Here is a 20,279-nt window from a genome sequence, read left to right as displayed (position 1 = left end):
TTTTAATGATAACAAATGGTTTGGTTTTATGATGGTGATGCTTTGTTGAGGCTTAGATGGTTTCCTACCTTCGCTTTTATGTGGAGTTTGTTTTCCCACCCCCTTGCAGACAAGCAGAGTAAACACCAGAGCCCGGAGCTGCCTGCAGAGTGGGGAATAGTGCTTGAGCAGGGACCCAGTGCCTGTCCTCTGCAGTGTGACAGCACTTCTCTGGGATTGAGGATGTTTACTTTGTTTGCTCCTCTGAAACTGGGAACTGTGGAGCCAATGCCTGCCTATGGTGTGACTTCTCTCCAGCCTCAGCCAGGCATGGTGAAGAGGCAGCGCTATGGAGTGAGGCTGAGGGGCAAATTCCTGGGGGGTCAGCCTGGCTGCGGGTGGCCCAGCACCAAACCCGTGGTCCAAAACTGCCCCAACACCTGCTGCAGATGTGTCTCATTCTGAACAGAGCAGTGTGTGCCCATCCACACATGGCCCCGGGGATGATCTGCTCTGGTTTCTGACCCACGTTAGTTAGTCATCATATATATGCTGCAAGGAGAGCCAAGCAACTCTTTGTGCTTTAACAATACTTAAAGTGGCAAGGGTGAATGTAACTGCCCTGGATGGATTTAAGCTCACACCAGATGTGTTTTCTGCTCCCCAGCTCTGTCAGAGCTGTGCCCCTCTTTATCCCTGGGGCAGACCTGGGCCCCATTCCAGTCCAACTCCTGCTGGTGTGCAACAAACTGGTGTCCACATTTGAGTGTAGAAATCCAAAGCTGGAAGTCTGCTAGAAACATTCAGGGCCATCTCTGCCTGCATGGAGGGCTGGACTTAGCAATTACTGTTTGCAATGACAGTGGGATAAAAGAAAGGACACCTGGGGTATCTGAGAGGATCAGGTGCTCTATCAGCCTGTTCCTGAGCTGTTATTGGCATAGAGATGATGCACCCCGTGCTGGAGACAGCCCAGAGCCCCATAGCCCCAGGGCTGTGGGGAGTGCCAGGCTCTGCAGCCTGCCTGCAGGTGCTGCTGTCACCCAATGAGGCTGCCAGGAGCGGGATGGGCAGAGGGCACGGCAGTTCTCACAGCTCCCCATCCAGGAGGGCAGCAGGGCCATGAGAGCCGCACGGGAAGCCATGCGCCCGGCTGTGGAGTCATGGGGACTGCAGTTGTTTTTTCCTCATTAATTTCCAGCAACGAAGCCAGGGTCAGCTATCCCGGGGGAGCTGGGATCTGTGGGAGCAGGAGGTCTGCATGGATGCTGTCCAGCAGACGCTGAGCAACCTTGCGTGCTGTCCGTCCAGCTGCAGCACAGCTCCCACTGTGCCAACCTCCTGCTGCTCCGAGGGGATCTCAGTGGCCCAGAGCACACAGGGATGTCCCTGCAGATCTATTCCCTCACCTTGTGCCTGGTCCTCCACCTCTTTCAGCCCTAGCTGGGTGAGGAGGGGCTGGGGAGATGCTGCGCGATGCCTCTCTGCTAAGCAAAAACAAGGGTTGCACAGAAATAGCTGGTGTTTTCCCCAGACCTTTGTCTAGGAATAAATGTTTGTTTTGTCCATTTCAAGGCTTTGGAGTGCTAAGAAAATATTTCCTAAAAGGAATACACAGACCTTCTTCTTCTTCCCACGACAGCTTAATTTCTTTAAGAGCCCTTTAGGGAGAGCATTTTGGAGATCCAATGCCCCCTGAGGACCATGTCCTATGTACACAGCAACTGACATCCTCAAAGAGCAGTATGGGCTCGTGCCTTCAAGCTGCCCACTCAAAAGCCACATGGAATCTCCCATTGCACCGTATTTATTCTGGTTTCTGTTATTTCAGGCCTTTATTTTCCTTTCTAACAACTTGCCTTTTATAGAACGCAGCTTTGCTGCTTTGCAGCTTCCTGGTTCCCACTGGAACTTTCTGAAAATTAGCATCATATTTAGCAACATTGACTTCTTGGTGGATGGATTGCTGCAATTCTCACCCAAGGCACTCTCTGGCAATCCATCTGAGCATTCCTTCTGGCACTGGCCATTTTTTAAAACTATGCATTCTAAAAATGTGGTTAAAAATCACTTTTTCCCTTACACAGCCCAACGCTTTGGGACAATCACGTGTCCCTGAAGGAACGATGCTGGTGTGAGCTTGTTCACAGCAGAGGCTGATATGAGTCAACTCCTTAAGCTTTCCTATGATGGCTCTCTCATAAAACTTGCTCATGTCATGCCCCACCAGGCTCTGTGGGGAGCTTTTTGCTTCTTACACTTTCGTGATTTATGTTTATGCCTTAAGGATGTTTTCCTCAAACCTCCTCAGTTTGCCTTTTACCTGTAACTTCCCAGAGTTTGCATTCTTTATTTTCTTTGTCTTGTATGTATGCCATTTTTGCATCTTCACAGGTCTCGTTTCAAGCATTCACCTGTTCTCCTCTGCTGAACACATCACCTTTGATAACACCTCTGAGCACTGGGATGCATTTACACCAGAGTAACCCAGCACTGCATGTTTGAGCAGCCTTCATGCTGCATAAGCCACAAACCCCTCCAGGTGTGTGTGTGCTATTCCTGAGCAGCCCACCTTGCATGTCCCCTTTTACATTAAGAATTACTCTACAGATCTCCTTTGGCTCTCTCTGGATCAGTCTCCCTGGATTACTGCTTGGTGGCACCACGTCTCTGAGGTACCAGCTTGGTGATGTGAACATTTGTGCGGGAGGACAGAGACCAGGCACCCATCTCCTCTCCCCATCTGAGTCACTGACACAGGGACCAGGGGGAGGTTGAAGAAAAGAAAACCCTGGAAAGCCACTGGGCTTGCAGCCAGATGGGAGCGCAGGAGTCACGTAAAGCTCCCAGCTGCAGAACCACCACGGTCCTTGACCCTGTGAGAGGCCTGAGAATGGCTTTGGTGCAGGGGATGGGATGCAAGAGGCTCCTGGGCAGCCCAACAGCCCTGCCTCCTTTGCCACGCAACAGAGCATGAGGATATGGGTGCTATGCAGCTGCTGGGATCGCAGCCATGTGAAGGGTGCTGGTGCCTGGGGACAGCTGTGCCCCAACCATACGCCCAAATGTGTTCCCTGAGGTGGCACCAGGAGATGCAGCCAGGCTGGCAACATGCAGGTGGAAAGCAGAATTTCAACACAATTAGCACAGGCCAGTCACAGGGTTTTATTCAAGGTCTCAAGTCAAGGAATTGTTTAAATTATAAAATGCTTACCCAGATTTGCACCCCAGCTCCCCATTGTCCATGCAAACACTCCACTCTATTATGTATTATCCCATACATTCATCATCAGCCCAGAACAGAATCCAGAAGGTCAGCCAACCACTTATTACCACTTTTGCTCTATGTGCCTGGCTGCGGCACTGCCTTTCCCAGCTGATGAATGGCTTTGTTCTCCAGCACCTCCACCTTCTCCCCACTTGGCTGCAGCACACTGGCCACCATTGCCCTCGCCACTGTTTCTACAGGCACTGAGTAAGCAGAGGGGAAGAACCGGGCGCTGAATCCCAGAATCCGCTGTGTGATCCATTCCATGGGGCGGAACTCCTGGCGTGCACACAGCAGCACCCTGCGGGCAAGAAGGTGAGGTGGGTCAGGCTGCAGAGCCCAGCCAAGCTGGAAAACTTGCACTGGCCCCAAGTGGCTTCTGCAGGGTCCTGGAATGAGTGGGCTGATCACTGGGAGCTCCTTTTACCCACAGGCTGCCAAAACTAGGATGCTGGTTCTCCCAGGTAGAGTATGGTTGAAAGGATACAGGAGAGCAGCCCCTCCATACAGGCTGACCTCCAGATGAAGTTAAGCTTCAACCAATGTCCCCCAACCTGTGCTTTGAGCCCAAGCCTCAAAAGCATGGCTTCGGGAAGGGCTGTGGAAATGGCTGGGCTTGTTGCTTATAGCAGAGGGGAAGAGGTGCAGGTAGGAGCAGCATTTGCACCTGGAGGCCCTCTTCACTTCCTTCCCAACCCTCCCCTAATGCACCCTGCCCATGGCTCCATCTCCCAGCCCTTTCCTGGCTCCGTGTCCCCTCTGCTACTCACGCTGGCCGAAGAATGGTGCAGCGGTCAAAGCCGACGGCCTCAACCAGTTTCTCCACTTCTCCCTGTCACAGTGGGGACAAAACAAGCTGAGGATCATCACAGGCACCTTGTCTCCCACCCTATGAATCAGGAAGAAGGAAGAGCTGAGCTGTGAGCAGGACACAGTGTCTGGCTGGTGCTGCATCCTGCAGCCTACCCCTGGACCCCCAGTGCACAACACAGCCACAGGACATGACTGTAGTGCTGGGGCTGACCAGCAGGGATTTAGCTCCCAGGCTTCTACAAGGTGGCAAAGGTAAAATGAACAAACAAAGGAAAGCTGCTGAGTTGGTGGTAGGGAAAAATATGGACACAAAAGGGAGAAGCAGAAGACCTGCTCAGAGGTAGGTGGCCAAAAAGCAGCAGTGGCTGACCCTTCCCCACCTGCCCAGCCACAGTCCCACCAGCCTCTGGAGGGCTGTGAGCACATATGCTCAGTCTTGCATCACCTCTGTACCTGCCACCTGCAGGTATTGCCCAACACACAACTGGTGTGTGCTTGTGAGCCGTGAGTAATCCTCCAGATAACTTAGGAGATGAGGGTTGCAGTAGGAAGGGCATCCCAAACTGGCAGGAACCAGATATATTTGGCTATAGGTAAAGGTCACTCCTCTCCCATGCAGGCCACAACCATGTCTGAGGAAAGGGGTTTCTTGGAGTGCAAGGAAGGGAGAACCACCGAGCTGACCCTGCTCAAAATGCAAAGCATTTTGCCAAGATGCCAATCGCCAAAGCAGAGGGCAGGGCAGTGCAGGGACCCAAACGAGGCAAACGGATGGGTCAGCAGAGAGCCCAGAAATTCATTAACAACAAAAACAAAACCCAGCTTTTGAGAGACAGCCCTAGGAAGCTCTCTAGGAAAGGACTGTCAGTGCCAGACAGCCAAACAGCAGTCAGCAGCGCTCCCTTGTAGCTGCAGTGCTAACTGCAGCAACAGCACGCACAGTGGGCAGAGCAACGGGGGGGGGGGGGGGGGGCGGGGGGGCAACGGGTTGCGGCCCAGCCCTGGCAATGCCGGTGTGACACACTGCAGGCAGGAGCGAGTCCTGCAAGAGTGGGTGGTGCTCAGTAATGTAAGGATGCTGAACGCCTGGTGTCTGCCCTTTAGGACGCAGCAGGGCACGCTGCTGTGCTGCCAGCCCATCTCCTGGGCTCTCTGTTCCCCCTCACCAGGAGAGTCCTAGGTCCACTGGACCCCTTGCAGCCTCAGCTCCAGCTTCGTTCCCAAGTGTCCCCACATCTCCATCTCTAGGAGCACACCCAGCTTCCCTCCTCACCTTCACCCGCAGGTACAGAAAGCTGCTGCGCTCGTTCGCTCCCTGGGAGGACTGCAGGACGAAGTGTTTGCAGCCCCCTGCCCGCGCCAGCTCGGCTGCCTGTGCCACGTAGTCCCGGTCCACACGGACAAAGCCATCCTAGGGCAGGGCAAGGAGCAAGGTCAGCGACCTCTGACCGAGCAGGCACCCCAGCGGGAGCTGAGGTACCACGACACATCCCCCAGATCCGAGCATCTCGCTGGGCGAGGCCATGCCCAGTGACCCCCTGGGACCGGCCAGGGCCACTCACCGCACCCGCTTTGCTCCGGGTGGTGCCCAGGCAGCAGAAGCCCACGTCGTGGCCTCGGAAGGCATCGGCGTGCTCGCCCAGCCGCTCGAAGTCCACCACCGCCTGCTTCTGGGGGAGGCACGTGGATCAGGGTGGAACCTCCAGCACGGACCCCGCAACCCCCGGCCCACACCGCACCACGGCCACGCCGCTGCTCTCAGGCAGGCTCAGCTGCCGCCTCCCGATCACCGTCACCCTGCTGAAGGGCCGCTGTGCGCACAGCTCCTGCAGCAGCGCCCGGCCCGTCGCCCCCGAGCCCCCCAGCACGAAGCAGGAACCTCCACTCCTCGGTGCCGCCATGCTTAGGGGAGGTGCCGCGCTGCAGGCTGGGCTGCGCTGCTGCCGCTCCTGGAGCTGCGGCTGCTGCTTTCCCCGCCTGCCCCAGCGCTCCGCCTTGCTGTCATGCCAGCGGGGGTGGCAGCAGAATGTCCACACCCTCAGCCTGTGCTGCCTCTATGCTGGGGTCAGCTCAGTGAGAGCTCTCACAGAGTGTCACAGGAGGCCATCCTGCTCTGTGTCCCCAGAGAAATGTCACTGTAGGGGTACACGCCTTTCGAGCATCAAAGCCCTCAGGGCAGCACAGTTTGAGGCAGCCTTGTCCCAGGGGTAGGCAGTGAGTCACCCCCAGGTGCTGCCTCCTGCTCACGGGGCTCACAGCTCAGCAGTGATGGCAGCCCCAACCAGCTGTGCCTTTCCGGGTGCAGGCAGCTTCCCAGGACCTTGGGGCACCCGGTCCCGTTTATCCTGATTCCTGAGGAGGGAGGTGTGCAGCCTGACCGGCTGCATTCAGGATCAGCCCAGCAATTTTCCATCCTGCTGAGCTCTCCTTGGCTAGGAGTGAGCCTGGATCCCTGAAGCACGTGGGACATGACGTGTATCACAAGCATCACCCAGATAATGGCCAGCATCCCTCTCAGCCTGCCAGTCACTGCCTACACCCCATCCAACAGGCTGCACCCCACCACCACAGGCTGGCCCGGTGCTGGGGTGCCCGTGTTCACTGCAGCATGGATGCACGGGGCCAGCGCAATGCGGCGTTCGACAACACGGCCCAGCCTGCTGCCTGCTGCCCCGACTGGATGGCAGCGCTGCCTGACGCCTTGCCGCTCTCCCGCCTCTCCATCCCTGGCACACACGACTCCCTCAGCCTGTTTGGTGGCCGGCGCCTGCGCTGCCAGAGCTGGGGCCTGGAGGCCCAGCTGGCGGCTGGCGTGCGCTTCCTGGACGTGCGCTGCAAGCTGGAACGGGGTGAGCTGCGTGTCTACCATCTGTGTGCCTTCCAGCGGGTCAGCCTGCGGGGAGTCCTGCGTCGCACCCTGCGCTTCCTCCGCGCCCACCCTGGCGAGGCTGTGTTGATGCGCATCAAGGAGGAGCTCCCCTTCTTCCCGCGGACCCGCTTTGCTGCCCGGCTCCAGCGATGCTTGCTGGAGGAGAGCAGAGGTCGGCTGTGGTGCCGGGAGGAGGTGCCCACGCTGGGCCAGGTGAGGGGCAAGATCGTGGTGCTGGAGGCGCTGGAGCGGGCGGTGCTGGGCATCCCCTACGAGCGGCTGAGCATCAGCGATGCGTGGAACGTGCTCTCACTGGAGAGGAAATGGGCACGAGCACAGCGGCACCTGGACGCAGCAGCCAGTGGGGACCCTGCCACCATGCACCTCACCTTCTGCTCCGGCAATGGGCTCTTCACTTGCCCCGAGGACGTGGCCCGCTTCGTCAACCCTCAGTGCTATCAGCACCTGCAGCGCTGCTCGGGGCAGCCGGTGTGCTGGGGAGTGGTCATTTTGGACTTCCCTGGAGCAGGCCTGCTCCAGCTCATCATTGAGAGTAACGTCCCAGGGACAAATGGAGGTGTGCCAGGTGCCCCCAGCACCCCACAGACACCCCAGCGGCAGCGGGGACGAACGCTGCGGGTGGCACCGCTGGGGCCGGTGTCTCCCTTGCTGAGAGCAACCTCACATGTCAGCCGACAGACATCAGTGCAGAAGGATGCCCGGAGATCCCACACAGCACTGAGACACCTCTATGTGACATCTGTGTGACAGCGGAGGGGCTGGCAGTCAGAGGTTAGTGGCCTGAGCTGCTGCTGTGCATGGCATCCCTCCAGGAGCCAGGTATGGTGTTGGTGAGGTGGGGGCGAGCCCCAGCATGGGTCTAGGCCAGCAAGATCCCCAGTGGAGTTGGGGATAGAATCAATCATAGAACCATTTGAGTTGGAAAGGACTCTTAAAGGCCATCTGGCCTGCAGTGAACAGTGACACCCACAGCTCCATCAGGAGCTCAAAGCTCCATCCAGCCTGACCTTGGCTGTCTCCAGGAATGGGGCACCCACCACCTCTCTGGGCAATCTGTGCCACTGCCTCACCACCCTTATGGAAATAAACTTCTTCCTTATATCCAATCTAATTTCCTCTCTTAGTTTGAAACCATTTCCCCTTGTCCTGTCAAAGCAAAGCCTGCCAACGAGTCTGTCTACTTTTGGGACAGGAGATGGAATGGAGTGGAAAGGTCCTGTTCTTAAATGCATCCAGAGAAGGGCAACAGAGCTGTGAGGGGTCTGAAGCACAAGTATTATTAGGAAACATTTCTTCTCAGAAAGAGTGGTTGGGCACTGACACAGGCTGCCTGGGGAGGTGGTGGGGTCACCATCCCTGGAGGTGTTCAAGAACCATGGCACTGAGTGAGGGACATGTTCAGGGGGCATGGTGGGAATGGGTTGGGGTTGGACTAAATGATTTTGTGATTCTATAATAAACCACAGATGTGGAAAGCTAGAATGTGGAGAAGGAGGAATTAATTTCAAAATGACAGCAAAATATTGGGGACACTCTTGCCCCCATTATTTTAGGTGGAGTTATTTTCTTTGCAGAGTCTCACCCCACAAGTCTGGACTTTGAGAGAGGAACCATTCAACTCTGAGACAAGCAGCAGGACCAGAATGCAGGAGAGGTGTCTCAGTTCTGCACGCAGATGGCAGTGAGGAGAAGGGCGCTTTCCAAGGAGAGAGGACCTCAGAAGCAGAAAAATAACCAAGGTCCCAGGGTTTGAAAGCATCAAAGCACTGCTGGCACTGAACACAAGAGGGCAGGAAGCACAAGGCAGGTCGCTTGCCTGAGGCTGGAAGGAGAGGAAAGCTCAGCCCTGAGCTGCCAAAAGGTGAAGAATGAACATGCTCAAGGATGCTTCTGTGTTCAGGAAAATGGAGCTGGCCTCGCTGCACGACCCGGGCTGCCTCCGGATTTCCTGGCAGGAGTACAGGACATTGTTTGCTCCGGGGGGCTGGCACCAGCCCGAGGCAGGGCTCTGATGGCTGAGAGCATTCATCCGCTCGTTTGCATGGCTCTTTGCAGAGCTGCATGGCTGCAGAGCCAGATCTGCTGGGGAGAGAGCCAGAGTAAGGGGAAGGGAAGAGGCAGAGGGAGGCAAAAACGTGCTGGGGGGACAGGCAGCAGAATCCACCTCTGGGCTTGCCCTCTTGAAATAAGACGACTTCATTAAAGCATTAAACCAGACTGTTGCAGTAGCACTGGTGATGTCTGGGGGACACAAGGCAGTACCATAAGGTCAATGACTAGGGCTGTGTGGGACAGGATGCCCCAGGCTGCACTCACCCTGATAGGCAGTGCCACTTGTTTACTGCACCGGCACTGAGATAAGTTTCCATTATCTCCACCCCCACCATCCTGTTTGGCAAATCTTTACCCATGCCTGGCACGTGCTGCTGCAGCCAGGCAACAGGAGCCAGCCTCAGGGGTGCACAGATGGCAGTGATGCCATGTGGCTCTCTCTCCCTCTGTTGCAGGGTGAAGGCACAAGGCTGAGATCTCCAGGGTCAGAGAAATGGCTCTGATGGGTATCAATAGGGCAAGGGGGACACGGTGTGGTGGGCAGGGTCCCCAAACCCCACTGCACCTCGCAGCCAGGGTTGTTTCACCTTGGGCATGCCAGGGACATTTGGGGACATCCCCATCCTGGTTCAACAAATCAGTACCACCATCTCGCCCTGCCGTGGTTGGGGTGATATTTCAGTAAACATGTCTTCCTGTGGCTAACCTGTTATCACTTTCAGATTCTGAGAAAGATTGTACCGTTGCCACACTGCAGGGGCACCAAGGCGAGATGCACTCAGAGGCACTTCCAAGCTCGGGACCATTTGGGGGACAAAAACCCCCATGGTGGCACTGTGGAAAGGGAGCCATCCCCAGCCCGTGCCCAAAAGGTGCCTCCAAAGCATCCTGGCTCAGTGTAGGGACTGGAAATGGGGTGGCATGGGAGGAAGGAGGGAGCAGAGCTGCACCCGATGACTGCACCCTTTGGGGATGCCCCATGTCTCCATGCCCTGGGGACAGTAGGAGGTGCCCAGGAAGGTGCCTGTGGTATCACCAGAGGCAGCTGCTCCAGGCAGGCTGCGTCAGGGTGAGTCGGTTCCTCTGCGGTTTGCAGGGAATATTGCTCAAGGAGAGGAGAGGGTTGTACCACACAGGGATGGGGCCTCTGCCAAAAACAAGAGCAGTGTGCATGGTGAGGGGCTCCTTCCAAGTGGCAGGGGAGCAACCCACTAGTCTCGTGATGCCAGAGGAGCCTGCAGGATCCCTATGAGGAGCATGTGCCGACGCCTGCCCAGAAGCTGGCCCTGGAACACCAGCAAGTCAAAACAGGATTATCCCCCGGATTATCTAACTCCTGGGAGAGCTGCAGAACTGATTGCAATCCTCCTTCCCCTCTGCCATGTGTATCCTTCTCCTCTACATGCAAAGCATCACCCCTGGGTTCAAGGCTGCGTCCTTCCTCTTGCAGTGGCCACCTCCAGGTCTCAGCCAGTTCACTTCTGCTTTTACAACACCAGGGACTATTTGTAGCAACAAAATGCAATATTTTTTTTCTGTTGTTCTGCCCCACTGTGCCCTGTGCCAGCAGAAGTGAAACCAGCAGGGGCACAGCCCATTTTCCTCTTGCCCTCCCCTGGGGCTGAGCATCCAGCAACATCCCTCTGACTGTCCTAGTGCAGCAGCAGCTTCATCCCTCTCAGGGGACCATGGCTTCCCAAGGTGTCCCCCTGCCCAGCAGCCACCCCTCAGCTTCTCTGCCACTGGGATGTCATTCCCTGTCCCAAGCACGGGAGCTGGTAAAGCAAATGCTGCTGGATTACTGCATGTACAGAAAGAGGGAGAATTGCAGTAGAACATTTTGCAAGGATGATGACGAAGAACGGGAACAGAATTTCATTTACATTGGCCAGGCAGAAAGGCACTGTAATGAGTTATGGATTTTGTAGATGGGTTCCTCCTTTTGTGTTGTATGAGTCCCACTGGAGCATTACTTATTTCTCTGGAACTGGAATGTGCATGTGACCCAAAGGGCTTCTGCCTTGGCTTTAACTGGAAGTGAGCGGAGCAATTCCCGCAGAAAACCTTGCGAAAATGATACTACTTAGAAGTAGAATATGTGTAAAAATAGGTATATGGTGATACACCCGTACTCAGCGTGCACCTTCCTGAAGCATCAGTAGATGTTCATAAAGGACATTTAATGGGGGGAAGATCCCCAGTTCCACTTTTGGACCTTTCTCATAAAGATTTAAAAAAGCAGAAACAGGAAAATACATTGTGTAACTAATTGGTCTTGAGTGGTATCCGGGAGCCACACACCACACTCCTGCTCTGTCCGGTGCAGGTCCACACACCTCATCCTGCTCTGTCCTCTCTTCACTGCTGTCACTGACATGGTGGGTTGGAGGGCTCTGGGTGGCCGCACACCAGGCTGGCCCCTCGTTGGGGTCTCAGTCTCCAGCTGGCAGCAGGTTCCTGGAAGTGGGGAGCGCAGCTGGGCAGGATGCGGGCTGGCAGCAGGGCTGGGTCAGGAGGGGAAGAAACTGAGGGGAGGGAGTGATGCTCTGTGACTTTGCAGGAAGCGTGAGTAGCGCTGCCTGCCCAGGGCAAGGGCCAGGCACAGCAGGCACCCTGCAGCACCGCCGTGGTAGGTCTGCCTGCTCCTTCCTGCGGGGACAGCTGGGGTCTGCTCGGGTAGGGGGCAGGGAAGGTTGTGGGTGGGTACCTTGCAGTTGGCAAGGATGTATGCTCATGCCCTTCTCCCCAGCACACAGGGCACCACTGTGGGACAGCACTGCGCTTGGAGGATGTGGGCTCTCGGCTCTTGTGGCGTCTGCTGCCTGGGCATCGCTGTCTTCACATGTGGTAAGGTGCCACCATGACCCTGAGGGAAGGGGAAACTGGAGAAGGGCAGCAGAGTTATTTTGGGGGCCCAGCAGACACTTGGCTTTGGTGCCTGCAGGATCTTTGCTTTGTATACTGGCACTGCAGGGGGAGAGAAATGTACTCTGTCCTAAAAATCCTGTGTGGTCTGGGTCCATTTACAAAAGACCTTTCGCAAACCAGCAGAAGAGCAGAGGCAAAAGTAGAAGTGTCAGGAGGAGACTGAGATTTAGGTCTGCAAGGAAAACAAAAATACAGATGCACCTTGAGTGCTGCGAGCACTGTGCCATGCTGCACAGGGCAGGAGGCATGGGAGCTGTCTGTGGGCTGCATGAGTTGGAAGAATGAGGCAGGAGTGTGTCTGCATGACAGGTAGGCTGTAGATTTGCTCCCTGGTCTTTCCTGGGATCTGGTCCTTTTTGGGATTCTTAGGAGAGGTGGTAGGGGCCAGGGCAGGCTCCCAGCAGTTGCCCTAAGTTTGTGCCCTGGTAGCCCTAGGAATTGAGAAGCTGGGCTGCTTTTGGAGAGCACGTTTTTCTTGGTTTTGTTTAACGAAACAGGTAGTTGGATCTTCCACAAGGAAAACCAGACAAGCTGTAGGGATTTTGCATAGGAAAATGTATGATAACTGGCCTAGCTAGAGCCCTAGTTATATCTGTGAAGCCCTGCATTTGTATTTAATCTGCAATGCCTAGACCTTTGCCTTCACAATGAAAGTGTAAGATGTGCCCTCCTGTGACAGGGTACCTCAGGCCTGTTTCTTGGAGTGACTTTGCTCCCCACCTTTCTTTTGGGCTGCTTTCTGCAGCTGTGGGCATACCTGCTTTAGGGAGAAGGAAGGTTTATTTTTTTGGTGGCAAAAACTTCTTGATTACATCAAGTTGTGGTGGGAAACAGAAGCAGTATTTCATCAAAGTGCCTTCCACTTCTGGGCGTGGGTTCCAGTTAATCTGGGCTTTGCCTTCCCTGGTGGGCATGGCCAAGACATGAACTGCTTTCTGCAAGGCTGTGTTTTGCAATGCAGTGTTCTGCAGCTTTTTGGGCCACCTCTGGATCGGGGATGCAGTATGGCATGAGGATGCTTTTGGGCATGGGGGCATGCTTGGTCTTCTTTCTTGTGCAAAACTGACCCTCCTGTAGAATTGTAAATTAAATAAAGTAGGGAAAACAACTAAACAACAAAACCACACGTGTGGAGCAATTTTACATTTGTAGAAGGAAATGTGTTTTAAGGAACTCTTTGGGAGACCTTTATGGTGAGGGGAGCCCCAGCTCTTTCCTACCTTCCTCATTTCTCTGCTGCTCCTCTGCCCCACCATGGCTTGTTCTGCCATGCCAGATTCTTACACATCTCTTTGAACTGTTTTCATCCACACTTCCCCTACTTTTTTCCTCTGGTTGCTGGTGGCTCTTGGCTCTGGTACCAGCCTCAGGTCCCCCAACCCTGTTCCCAGACCTGCACTATCTTCCTGCAGCAATCCCAGACCACATCCTCTCCCGCAGGCGTGGTGATGCAGGTGGGGGCCTGGACATACTATTACAGTGAGGAGGACTATGAGTGGGACGATGCCAGGACATACTGCCAGACGTTCTTCACCGACCTGGTGGCCATCCAGAACAAGGAGGAGATTGAGTACCTCAATCGCACCCTGCCCTATCATGGCAAATACTACTGGATTGGCATCCGCAAGCTGAGAGGTATCTGGACCTGGGTGGGCACCAAGAAAGCACTGACAAAGGAAGCGGCCAACTGGGCCACTGGAGAGCCCAACAACCGCAAGTTCAACCAGGACTGCGTGGAGATCTACATCAAGCGGTCATCAGAGGCAGGCAAGTGGAACGATGAGCCTTGTACGAAGAAGAAGAAGAAGGCACTGTGCTACAAGGGTGAGTGTTGAGAACACGGGGAGGGCTGGGAGCAGGACCGGGTACCCCTTGATGATGGTCAATGTGCACAGTCTCCTGCCAGCCCCTGATCTGCGGCCTGCATGGTGACTGTGTGGAGGTCATCCAGAGCTACAAGTGCGAGTGTCACCCCGGCTTTGAAGGGGACAAGTGTGAGAATGGTGAGTACCCAGCAGGCTCTGCTTGGGACTGAGGTGCTTGTCCTGGATGGTGCTTGGGGCTGTATATCCCCCAAATACCCCTCTTTTGTTGGAAAGCTGAAGCCCCAGCAAAGAGCATGGGTCTCTCATGCTCCTGACAGGCTGTGGCTGCATCTCTCCTAGCTGTGCAGTGCCCCATACTCGAACCCAGAGCAGCATACATGAACTGCAGCCATCCGTTTGGAGACTTCAGATATAACTCCACCTGCACCTTCTGGTGCTCGGAAGGGTTTGAACGGCGAGGTGCGGATGAGCTGCAGTGCCTGGCTGATCGGCAGTGGTCGGCGGAGACCCCCACATGCACAGGTAGGCACTGCCATGGTCTGGGGCTCTCGAGTATGGCACTGATGCTCAGCATCACTCCCACAGTGCATTCTGGTGTGTACATGAAGCAAACCCTTGCAATTTCCCACATGAAGATGCTCACTCCCTGTTTGTGTTGGTGTACAGCTGATGTCCTGGTACCTCCATCATGCTAGAGGCACTGACTGCTCCTTGGGAAGGTGCTGGGTGCTTCAGAAGGACTTAAAGAAGAGAAATGGGAGCTGTCACATGGCTGGGGGAGGGGTGCACCCTGCCTGGGTTGGGCAGAAGGGCAAGAGGCGGTGCGTTAGGGTGGAACAGGGCAGGCAGGAAACCACTGTGGGGAGAAAGCCACAAAAGAACTGAGCTGTGGTGTGTTATGCAGAGAAAGTCTTCCTGTTGGTATCTTGAGGGCTTGTAGCTGCTGGTGTCCCAGAGGCATTGAGCTGTTTTGGCTTGGGGTTTATGTGGAGTCTTGCTCCATCTGCTCTGTATAACAGGTCTATGTGTGGTTACAAGGATGTGACAAGACCTGAAGCAGGTACAGGACACAAAGGGGTATCTCCTGTATGGACAGCCCTAGCAGTACACACACTTTTAAAACTGGCAGCGCTAATTGCAAGGCAATCTCCTAGTGAGGCAGTGCTAGGCAGGCCAGTGGCCCAGGGATTTTTGCAGATAAAGGAGCAGGCACCAACAGCTGATGTGATGTCATTTTTGTGGAAGTCCCCCCATGCACCATACAGCAAGTTGCCCTGACCTTTCCTGCCCCTGGCTTTCCAAGTTCCCACATCTTGTTTTCCAGAGCACAGCTGTTTTTTCCTGCTTGATGTATGATGGATTTTTCTTTTCTGCAAATAATCAGCTGACTTGGTTGCCAAAACTGATAACAAAGCTGTGTTAGTGAGCATTGACAATTTGGTTTATTCCAACACCAAGCACAGGCTCTGGCTGCAGCAGGGTTGGACATGCCCTAGGGCACTACAGGGACATGGGATGACATGGCTGTGCTCACCCCATCCTCACCAGCTCTACCTGCATCTGGTTGTAGCTATCACCTGTCCTGCAGTGGTGGATCCTAAAGGACGCTGTGTCAACTGCTCCCACTCACATGGAGCCTCTGCCTTCAACTGCATGTGCATCTTTTCCTGCCAGGAGGGCTTTGAGAGAACAGGATTAGAGAGGCTGTGGTGCATAGCTGAGGGCGCCTGGTCAGGCTCCCTCTCTTATGGCAAAGATAGAGCCAGTGCGCCTGGGTGCTGGGTTGGGAGGTGGGCATCCTGTAGGGAAACAGGCTCTGTGTAAGATGCTCATAGTCTTCTGCCATGGAACTGTGATCCAGAGTGTGCCAGGGATAAACCAGGTCCTGGTACAGCAGCAACTGCTTCTCATGTGGAGCAAAAATCACTGTACCAACAGTGCTACTGCTGTGTCCAAGAAAGTGAGGCTTGCCATCTGGTATTGAAGTAAGAAAGGAAGATCAAAGACTTGCCACCTTAAATTTGGGTTTATTAGGTTGGGATTAAACACTAATCCCTACATTCAGTTCCACCCAAATCCTGCCCTACGACCTGTTCTCTTGCAGCTATCACCTGCCCAGAGCTCAGAGCTCCAGAGCATGCAGAGCTGAACTGCTCCCACCTTCATGGGAACTTCGCTTTTGGCTCCATATGTGACTTCTCCTGCCAGCCAGGGTTTGAGCTCATGGGGTCACAGAGTCATGAGTGCATGGCCACGGGGAACTGGACTGGAGACATTCCACGTTGCAAAGGTAGACATGCTGCTAGGGCTTTGGGATGACATAAGGATTTCTTCAACCTCTTAGTTCCAGCAGTTCAAACCCACAGTAACCCAGCTCCTGCTTGAAGTGTGCCTCTTCCCCCTGCAGCTGTCACCTGCCCAGTACTCAGTGCTCCAGACCATGGAGAGCTACACTGCTCCCACATCCATGGAAACTTCACCTTTGGCTCCACATGTGACTTCTCCTGCCTGCCAGGGTTTGAGCTCATGGGGCCAGTGAGCCATGAGTGCACAGCTATGGGAATCTGGACTGGGGACACCCCACAGTGCAAAGGTAGAGCTGCTGGTAAAGATGTCACTGGCCTAAGATTGGCTCTGGGATGTTCTCAGCTGCATTAGCCTTCTCATCCCAACAGCTGAGCCTTGCAGCTCCCTGGCTCCTGCTTAAGATGTGCTTCTTTTACTTTTCAGCCATCAGCTGCTCAGTGCTCAGTGCTCCAGAATATGGAGAGGTAAACTGCTCCCACATCCATGGAAACTTCACCTTTGGCTCCACGTGTGCCTTCTCCTGCCAGCCAGGGTTTGTGCTGATGGGGCCGCAGAGCCGTGAATGTATGGCTAAAAGAACCTGGACTGGAGACATTCCACGTTGCAAAGGTAGAGCTGCTGCTAGAGCTCATAGTGTCACTGATATTACCACAGGGCTGCCCTGTGCTGTCCTCAGCCTGTCAGTTGTCACTCAGCAGCCCCAACACCACATGCACACACAGGCCCATGATTCTCACCAGTGTCCCCCTCCACAAATGGTGACAGCACTGGTGCCTGCAGCACCACTGCATTGCATCAGCCCTGAGCTTTCGGGGTGAGGGCCATGCCCCCAGCTTGCCCTATGCCTGCATCCAAAAGGCAGCTCCCAACTCTGTTGTGCTGTTCTGTGCACTCCTGATACTCTGACACATGCTGGCACATCACTGAGGTGCTGCCATCGTGTCCCAGTAGTGAAAATCCTCTGTCCATAATGGCCACCTCAAGGAGTTGGCAATGACAGCCCTGCAGAGCAAGGGACTGGGTCTGCCAACACTTCCCTGTCCAGGCATTAACACTCCTTGAGACCAGAACACCATCCCCTGCACCTAGCAGGCACAGTCTGAATTGACCCAGAACTTCTGGGTTCTCCATCTCCAGACATGGAGATGTGCTCCTGCTAGCATGAACAGGATCTGCCCTGAGACCTGCTCTCCTTGCAGCTGTCACCTGCCCAGTGCTGAGTGCTCCAAAGCATGGAGAGCTGAACTGCTCACATCTCCACGGGAACTTCACCTTTGGCTCCATATGTGACTTTTCCTGCCAGTCAGGGTTTGAGCTCATAGGGCCAGAGAGCTGCGAGTGCACAGCTATGGGGACCTGGAGCAAGAGCACTCCACAGTGCAAAGGTAGAGCTGCTGCTAGAGTTTGGGGTGTAACGGGTATGGGGATGGCATTAGGATGTTCTTTATTCTCTTGATCCCGAAAGTTCAATCCCACAATTACTTGGCTCCTGCTTAAGGTGTGCTTCTTTTTCGTGTAGCCATCACCTGCCCAGTGCTTGGCGCTCCAGAGCATGGAGAGCTGAACTGCTCCCACATCCATGGAAACTTCACCTTTGGCTCCACATGTGACTTCTCCTGCCTGCCAGGGTTTGAGCTCATGGGGCCAGTGAGCCATGAGTGCACAGCCATGGGGACCTGGACTGGGGACACCCCACAGTGCAAAGGTAGAGCTGCTGCTAAAAGAGCCGTTCACCTGGAGTTCACCTTGGGATGTTCTTGGGCCTCTCATCCCAAGGATGAAGCCTAGCTGTTCCTTGGCTCCTGCTTGAGATGTGTTTCTTTTTCTTTTCAGCCATCACCTGCTCACTGCTTACTGCTCCAGAGCATGGAGAGCTGAACTGCTCCCATGTCTATGAGAACTTCACCTTTGGCTCCATCTGTGACTTCTCCTGCCAGACAGGATTTGAGCTGATTGGGCCACAGAGCCGTGAGTGCATGGCCACTGGAACCTGGACTGGGGACACCTCGCAATGCCAAGGTAGAACTGTGGTGGTCACATCTGCTCCTGGACTGTGTACCCTGATGAAGAGCTACCCCTTCCCCAGGATATATCCCCAGTCTCTCCTCTGGGAGATAGAGGAGCTGAGCCCTGTGCACTCAAGCGGTGCAAGTGGAATGGAGCTGTGTAAGGATGCAGTGATGGTGCCCCCATTGCTGCCTTTATCCTGACACTTTCTGTGACCCCAGTAGGGCTACACACAGTGAATACATAGCATCATGAGGAGGCAGACTCTCTGAAATCTCCAGTTCTTCTGAGAACTGCCAGGACACTGCCCACTGCTCTGTGCTAGCAGATTGCTTTCCCCAGAATCCCTTTTCCCTGAGCACCCCAGCTCATCCCCTGCTCGTCCCCTGGCTCTCTAGCCCCTGTGCCCTCATTCCATTGCCAACAATTCTGTCTCATCAGTGTTGCTGCTGTGCTCTACCTGCAGCGATCAGCTGTCCAGTGCTGGATGCCCCCAGCCATGGCTACCTCAACTGCTCTCATCCACATGGGAACTTCACATTCAACTCCACTTGCAGCTTTTCCTGCAAAGAAGGATTTATCCAGATGGGAGCAGAGATGCTCAGGTGTTCAGCCACAGGGAACTGGACCAGGCATCCCCCAGTCTGTGAAGGTATGGTGTGGCTGTACTTCCCAGCCTCCTGCAGTACATCTTGAGGCTGGAGGAGGCACCCGGCATCTTTGTCCCTGTGGAATTCCTTTGATAACAACCTGAGTGTTTGTGGGCCTTTTTCAGAGGATTCTGCTGCTTTTTTGAAACAAGTTCTGGTTTACACCAGCACCAGTGCCCTGGCAGCAATTGGCCTTGTGCTTTCCGGAACGCTCATCGCCTTGCTTGCCAAGCAGCTCAGCGACAGAGGTACTGAAACACCTGTAGCCAGGGGGTGCTTTGGCTAGGGACTCTCAGACCAGGTGGTTACAGAGCCCCAAGGGAAGAGTGTTGATCAAAAGAATTTATAGATGTGACTGTCTCATTCCACATGCTATGTGCTGTGGATTGGCCCAATCCAGCAGCATCTCCCTGGCCCTGGGTCCTGCTGAGAGCATCAGCCACAACTTGGGGGCAGAAACAGAAAAATGCCATCATTGTTGAAGGGGCAAAAGGCAATTATTCCAGGATAAGATGGAATGGGGTTGCACGACAAATTTGTTTTGGTTTGCCAAATCCTACTGCTGCTTCTCAAACCTTCACTAAAAAGATCTGACTCTTTCTTTTGTATCTGCACTCCCCATGGACACTTCAACACCGCTTTCAGAGGAGAAGAAGAAGCTCCTGAACCCCACCAGGTAAGATTTGTACTTGGCAGGAGTGTCTCTAACTGCAGACAGGTGGATATTATTGTGGACCCCTCCCTACTACCATCACCTCTACCTGCATGCGTGAAGCTGCCTGTACAGCAGTAGGAGCATAGCTAGGGGCTGATGAGGCTGTGCCAACTGGTGTGCTTCAGAATACAAGGATTCTTCAAGGAGTCTCTGCAGAGTGCAGCCCCTGGGGGGAAACGGCTAAGACATGAGTGCTTTTCTCATGCAAGTATGATGTTTCCTATCTTTTTTTCCCCCCCAGCTGACACTCTTCATGTTTTTTTCCCAGTGACCTGGGGGCACCAGGCATCTTCACCAATGCAGCCTATGACTCCACCTTGTAAGGTGAATGCCAGCACAGTGCTTGCAGCACATTGGAAGGTGTGCATGAAAAATCCACTGCTTCTGGGCAGCACATGGGCTTATCTGGATGGAAAACTCAGGGAGCATAAGCCCAGCCACCTCACTTGTGTCACTTCTCCTATCTCACTGCAGGCAAAGCGGAGCCAGAAGCACTGTCCCCACCAGCACCGAGCCCTGACTGTACTTCGCTTTGCCCTGCAGACCCTCGCTGCCTGCTGGCCTGAAGCTGCACTCGGGGGCTGGGAGGGCAGAGCTGTGTACCTGCCCTAGTCTACACCCACGCGTGGGCAAGGCCGCTAAAGAGCAGCAGGGACGTGGAAAAGCGGACTGTAGCTCCCCTCCCGTCCCCGGCCTGCTGCTGGGGCCGGGTCCGTGCCAACGGGCTCTCAATAAACGCCTTTGCCCTCGACCGAGGTCCGCGTGTGCTCCATGGGAGGTGGTCACAGCGTGGGGGCGGAGCGCGTTGGGGCGGGCCTAGTATGTCCTTCTGCGGCCGCCGTAG

General features: G+C 54.7%; 3 protein-coding genes across 6 annotated transcripts; 2 read left to right on the top strand and 1 right to left on the bottom strand.

Moving 5' to 3' along the window:
- Positions 1–3,120: 3,120 nt before the first annotated feature.
- On the bottom strand, positions 3,121–5,983 carry HTATIP2 (HIV-1 Tat interactive protein 2). Its single transcript, XM_042819835.1, has 5 exons — positions 5,800–5,983; positions 5,623–5,730; positions 5,334–5,471; positions 4,018–4,079; positions 3,121–3,548 (listed from the first exon to the last, which is right to left on the bottom strand). Exons 1-5 carry the CDS (start codon positions 5,959–5,961, stop codon positions 3,323–3,325), a joined length of 696 nt encoding a protein of 231 aa, XP_042675769.1. The 5' UTR covers positions 5,962–5,983; the 3' UTR covers positions 3,121–3,322.
- Positions 5,984–6,668: 685 nt separating this feature from the next.
- LOC122160492 (1-phosphatidylinositol phosphodiesterase-like) lies at positions 6,669–7,705 on the top strand. Its single transcript, XM_042819023.1, has one exon. The coding sequence runs from the start codon at positions 6,669–6,671 to the stop codon at positions 7,695–7,697; it is 1,029 nt and encodes a 342-aa protein (XP_042674957.1). The 3' UTR covers positions 7,698–7,705.
- A 3,666-nt stretch (positions 7,706–11,371) lies between these two features.
- Positions 11,372–20,179, top strand: LOC122160794 (P-selectin-like). 4 transcript variants are annotated; one of them, XM_042819682.1, is made up of 16 exons: positions 11,372–11,380; positions 11,752–11,849; positions 13,371–13,754; positions 13,826–13,933; positions 14,096–14,278; positions 15,861–16,046; positions 16,164–16,349; positions 16,487–16,672; positions 17,263–17,448; positions 17,583–17,768; positions 17,897–18,082; positions 18,537–18,722; positions 18,846–18,968; positions 19,366–19,396; positions 19,704–19,795; positions 19,910–20,179. In XM_042819682.1, exons 2-15 carry the CDS (start codon positions 11,792–11,794, stop codon positions 19,756–19,758), a joined length of 2,244 nt encoding a protein of 747 aa, XP_042675616.1. In that variant the 5' UTR covers positions 11,372–11,380; positions 11,752–11,791; the 3' UTR covers positions 19,759–19,795; positions 19,910–20,179. The 4 variants fall into 4 exon arrangements, with proteins under 4 accessions (XP_042675616.1, XP_042675615.1, XP_042675618.1 ...); XM_042819681.1 differs by lacking the exon at positions 11,372–11,380 and adding an exon at positions 11,562–11,631; XM_042819683.1 differs by lacking the exon at positions 11,372–11,380 and adding an exon at positions 11,598–11,678.
- The last annotated feature ends 100 nt before the right edge of the window (positions 20,180–20,279 follow it).

The sequence above is a fragment of the Centrocercus urophasianus genome, unplaced genomic scaffold (genome assembly GCF_019232065.1).
Source record: "Centrocercus urophasianus isolate 14NV4802_14NV808 unplaced genomic scaffold, USGS_Curo_1.0 seq_18, whole genome shotgun sequence".
Classification (NCBI taxonomy): domain Eukaryota; kingdom Metazoa; phylum Chordata; class Aves; order Galliformes; family Phasianidae; genus Centrocercus; species Centrocercus urophasianus.
This window is presented reverse-complemented; position numbering and strand designations above follow the sequence as displayed.

Bases quoted from the DNA above. Each gene is read 5' to 3' on its own strand.
- LOC122160492 (XM_042819023.1), top strand. From the start codon at position 6,669: ATGGATGCACGGGGCCAGCGCAATGCGGCGTTCGACAACACGGCCCAG.
- LOC122160794 (XM_042819682.1), top strand. From the start codon at position 11,792: ATGTGGGCTCTCGGCTCTTGTGGCGTCTGCTGCCTGGGCATCGCTGTC. The intron at 18,723-18,845 runs GTATGGTGTGGC...GGCCTTTTTCAG, and splicing joins GCATCCCCCAGTCTGTGAAG to AGGATTCTGCTGCTTTTTTG. The intron at 19,397-19,703 runs GTAAGATTTGTA...TTTTTTTCCCAG, and splicing joins AAGCTCCTGAACCCCACCAG to TGACCTGGGGGCACCAGGCA.
- HTATIP2 (XM_042819835.1), bottom strand. From the start codon at position 5,961: ATGGCGGCACCGAGGAGTGGAGGTTCCTGCTTCGTGCTGGGGGGCTCG. The intron at 5,731-5,799 runs GTGCGGTGTGGG...TGCCTCCCCCAG, and splicing joins AGAGCAGCGGCGTGGCCGTG to AAGCAGGCGGTGGTGGACTT. The intron at 3,549-4,017 runs GTGAGTAGCAGA...TCTTGCCCGCAG, and splicing joins TGCACCATTCTTCGGCCAGC to GGTGCTGCTGTGTGCACGCC.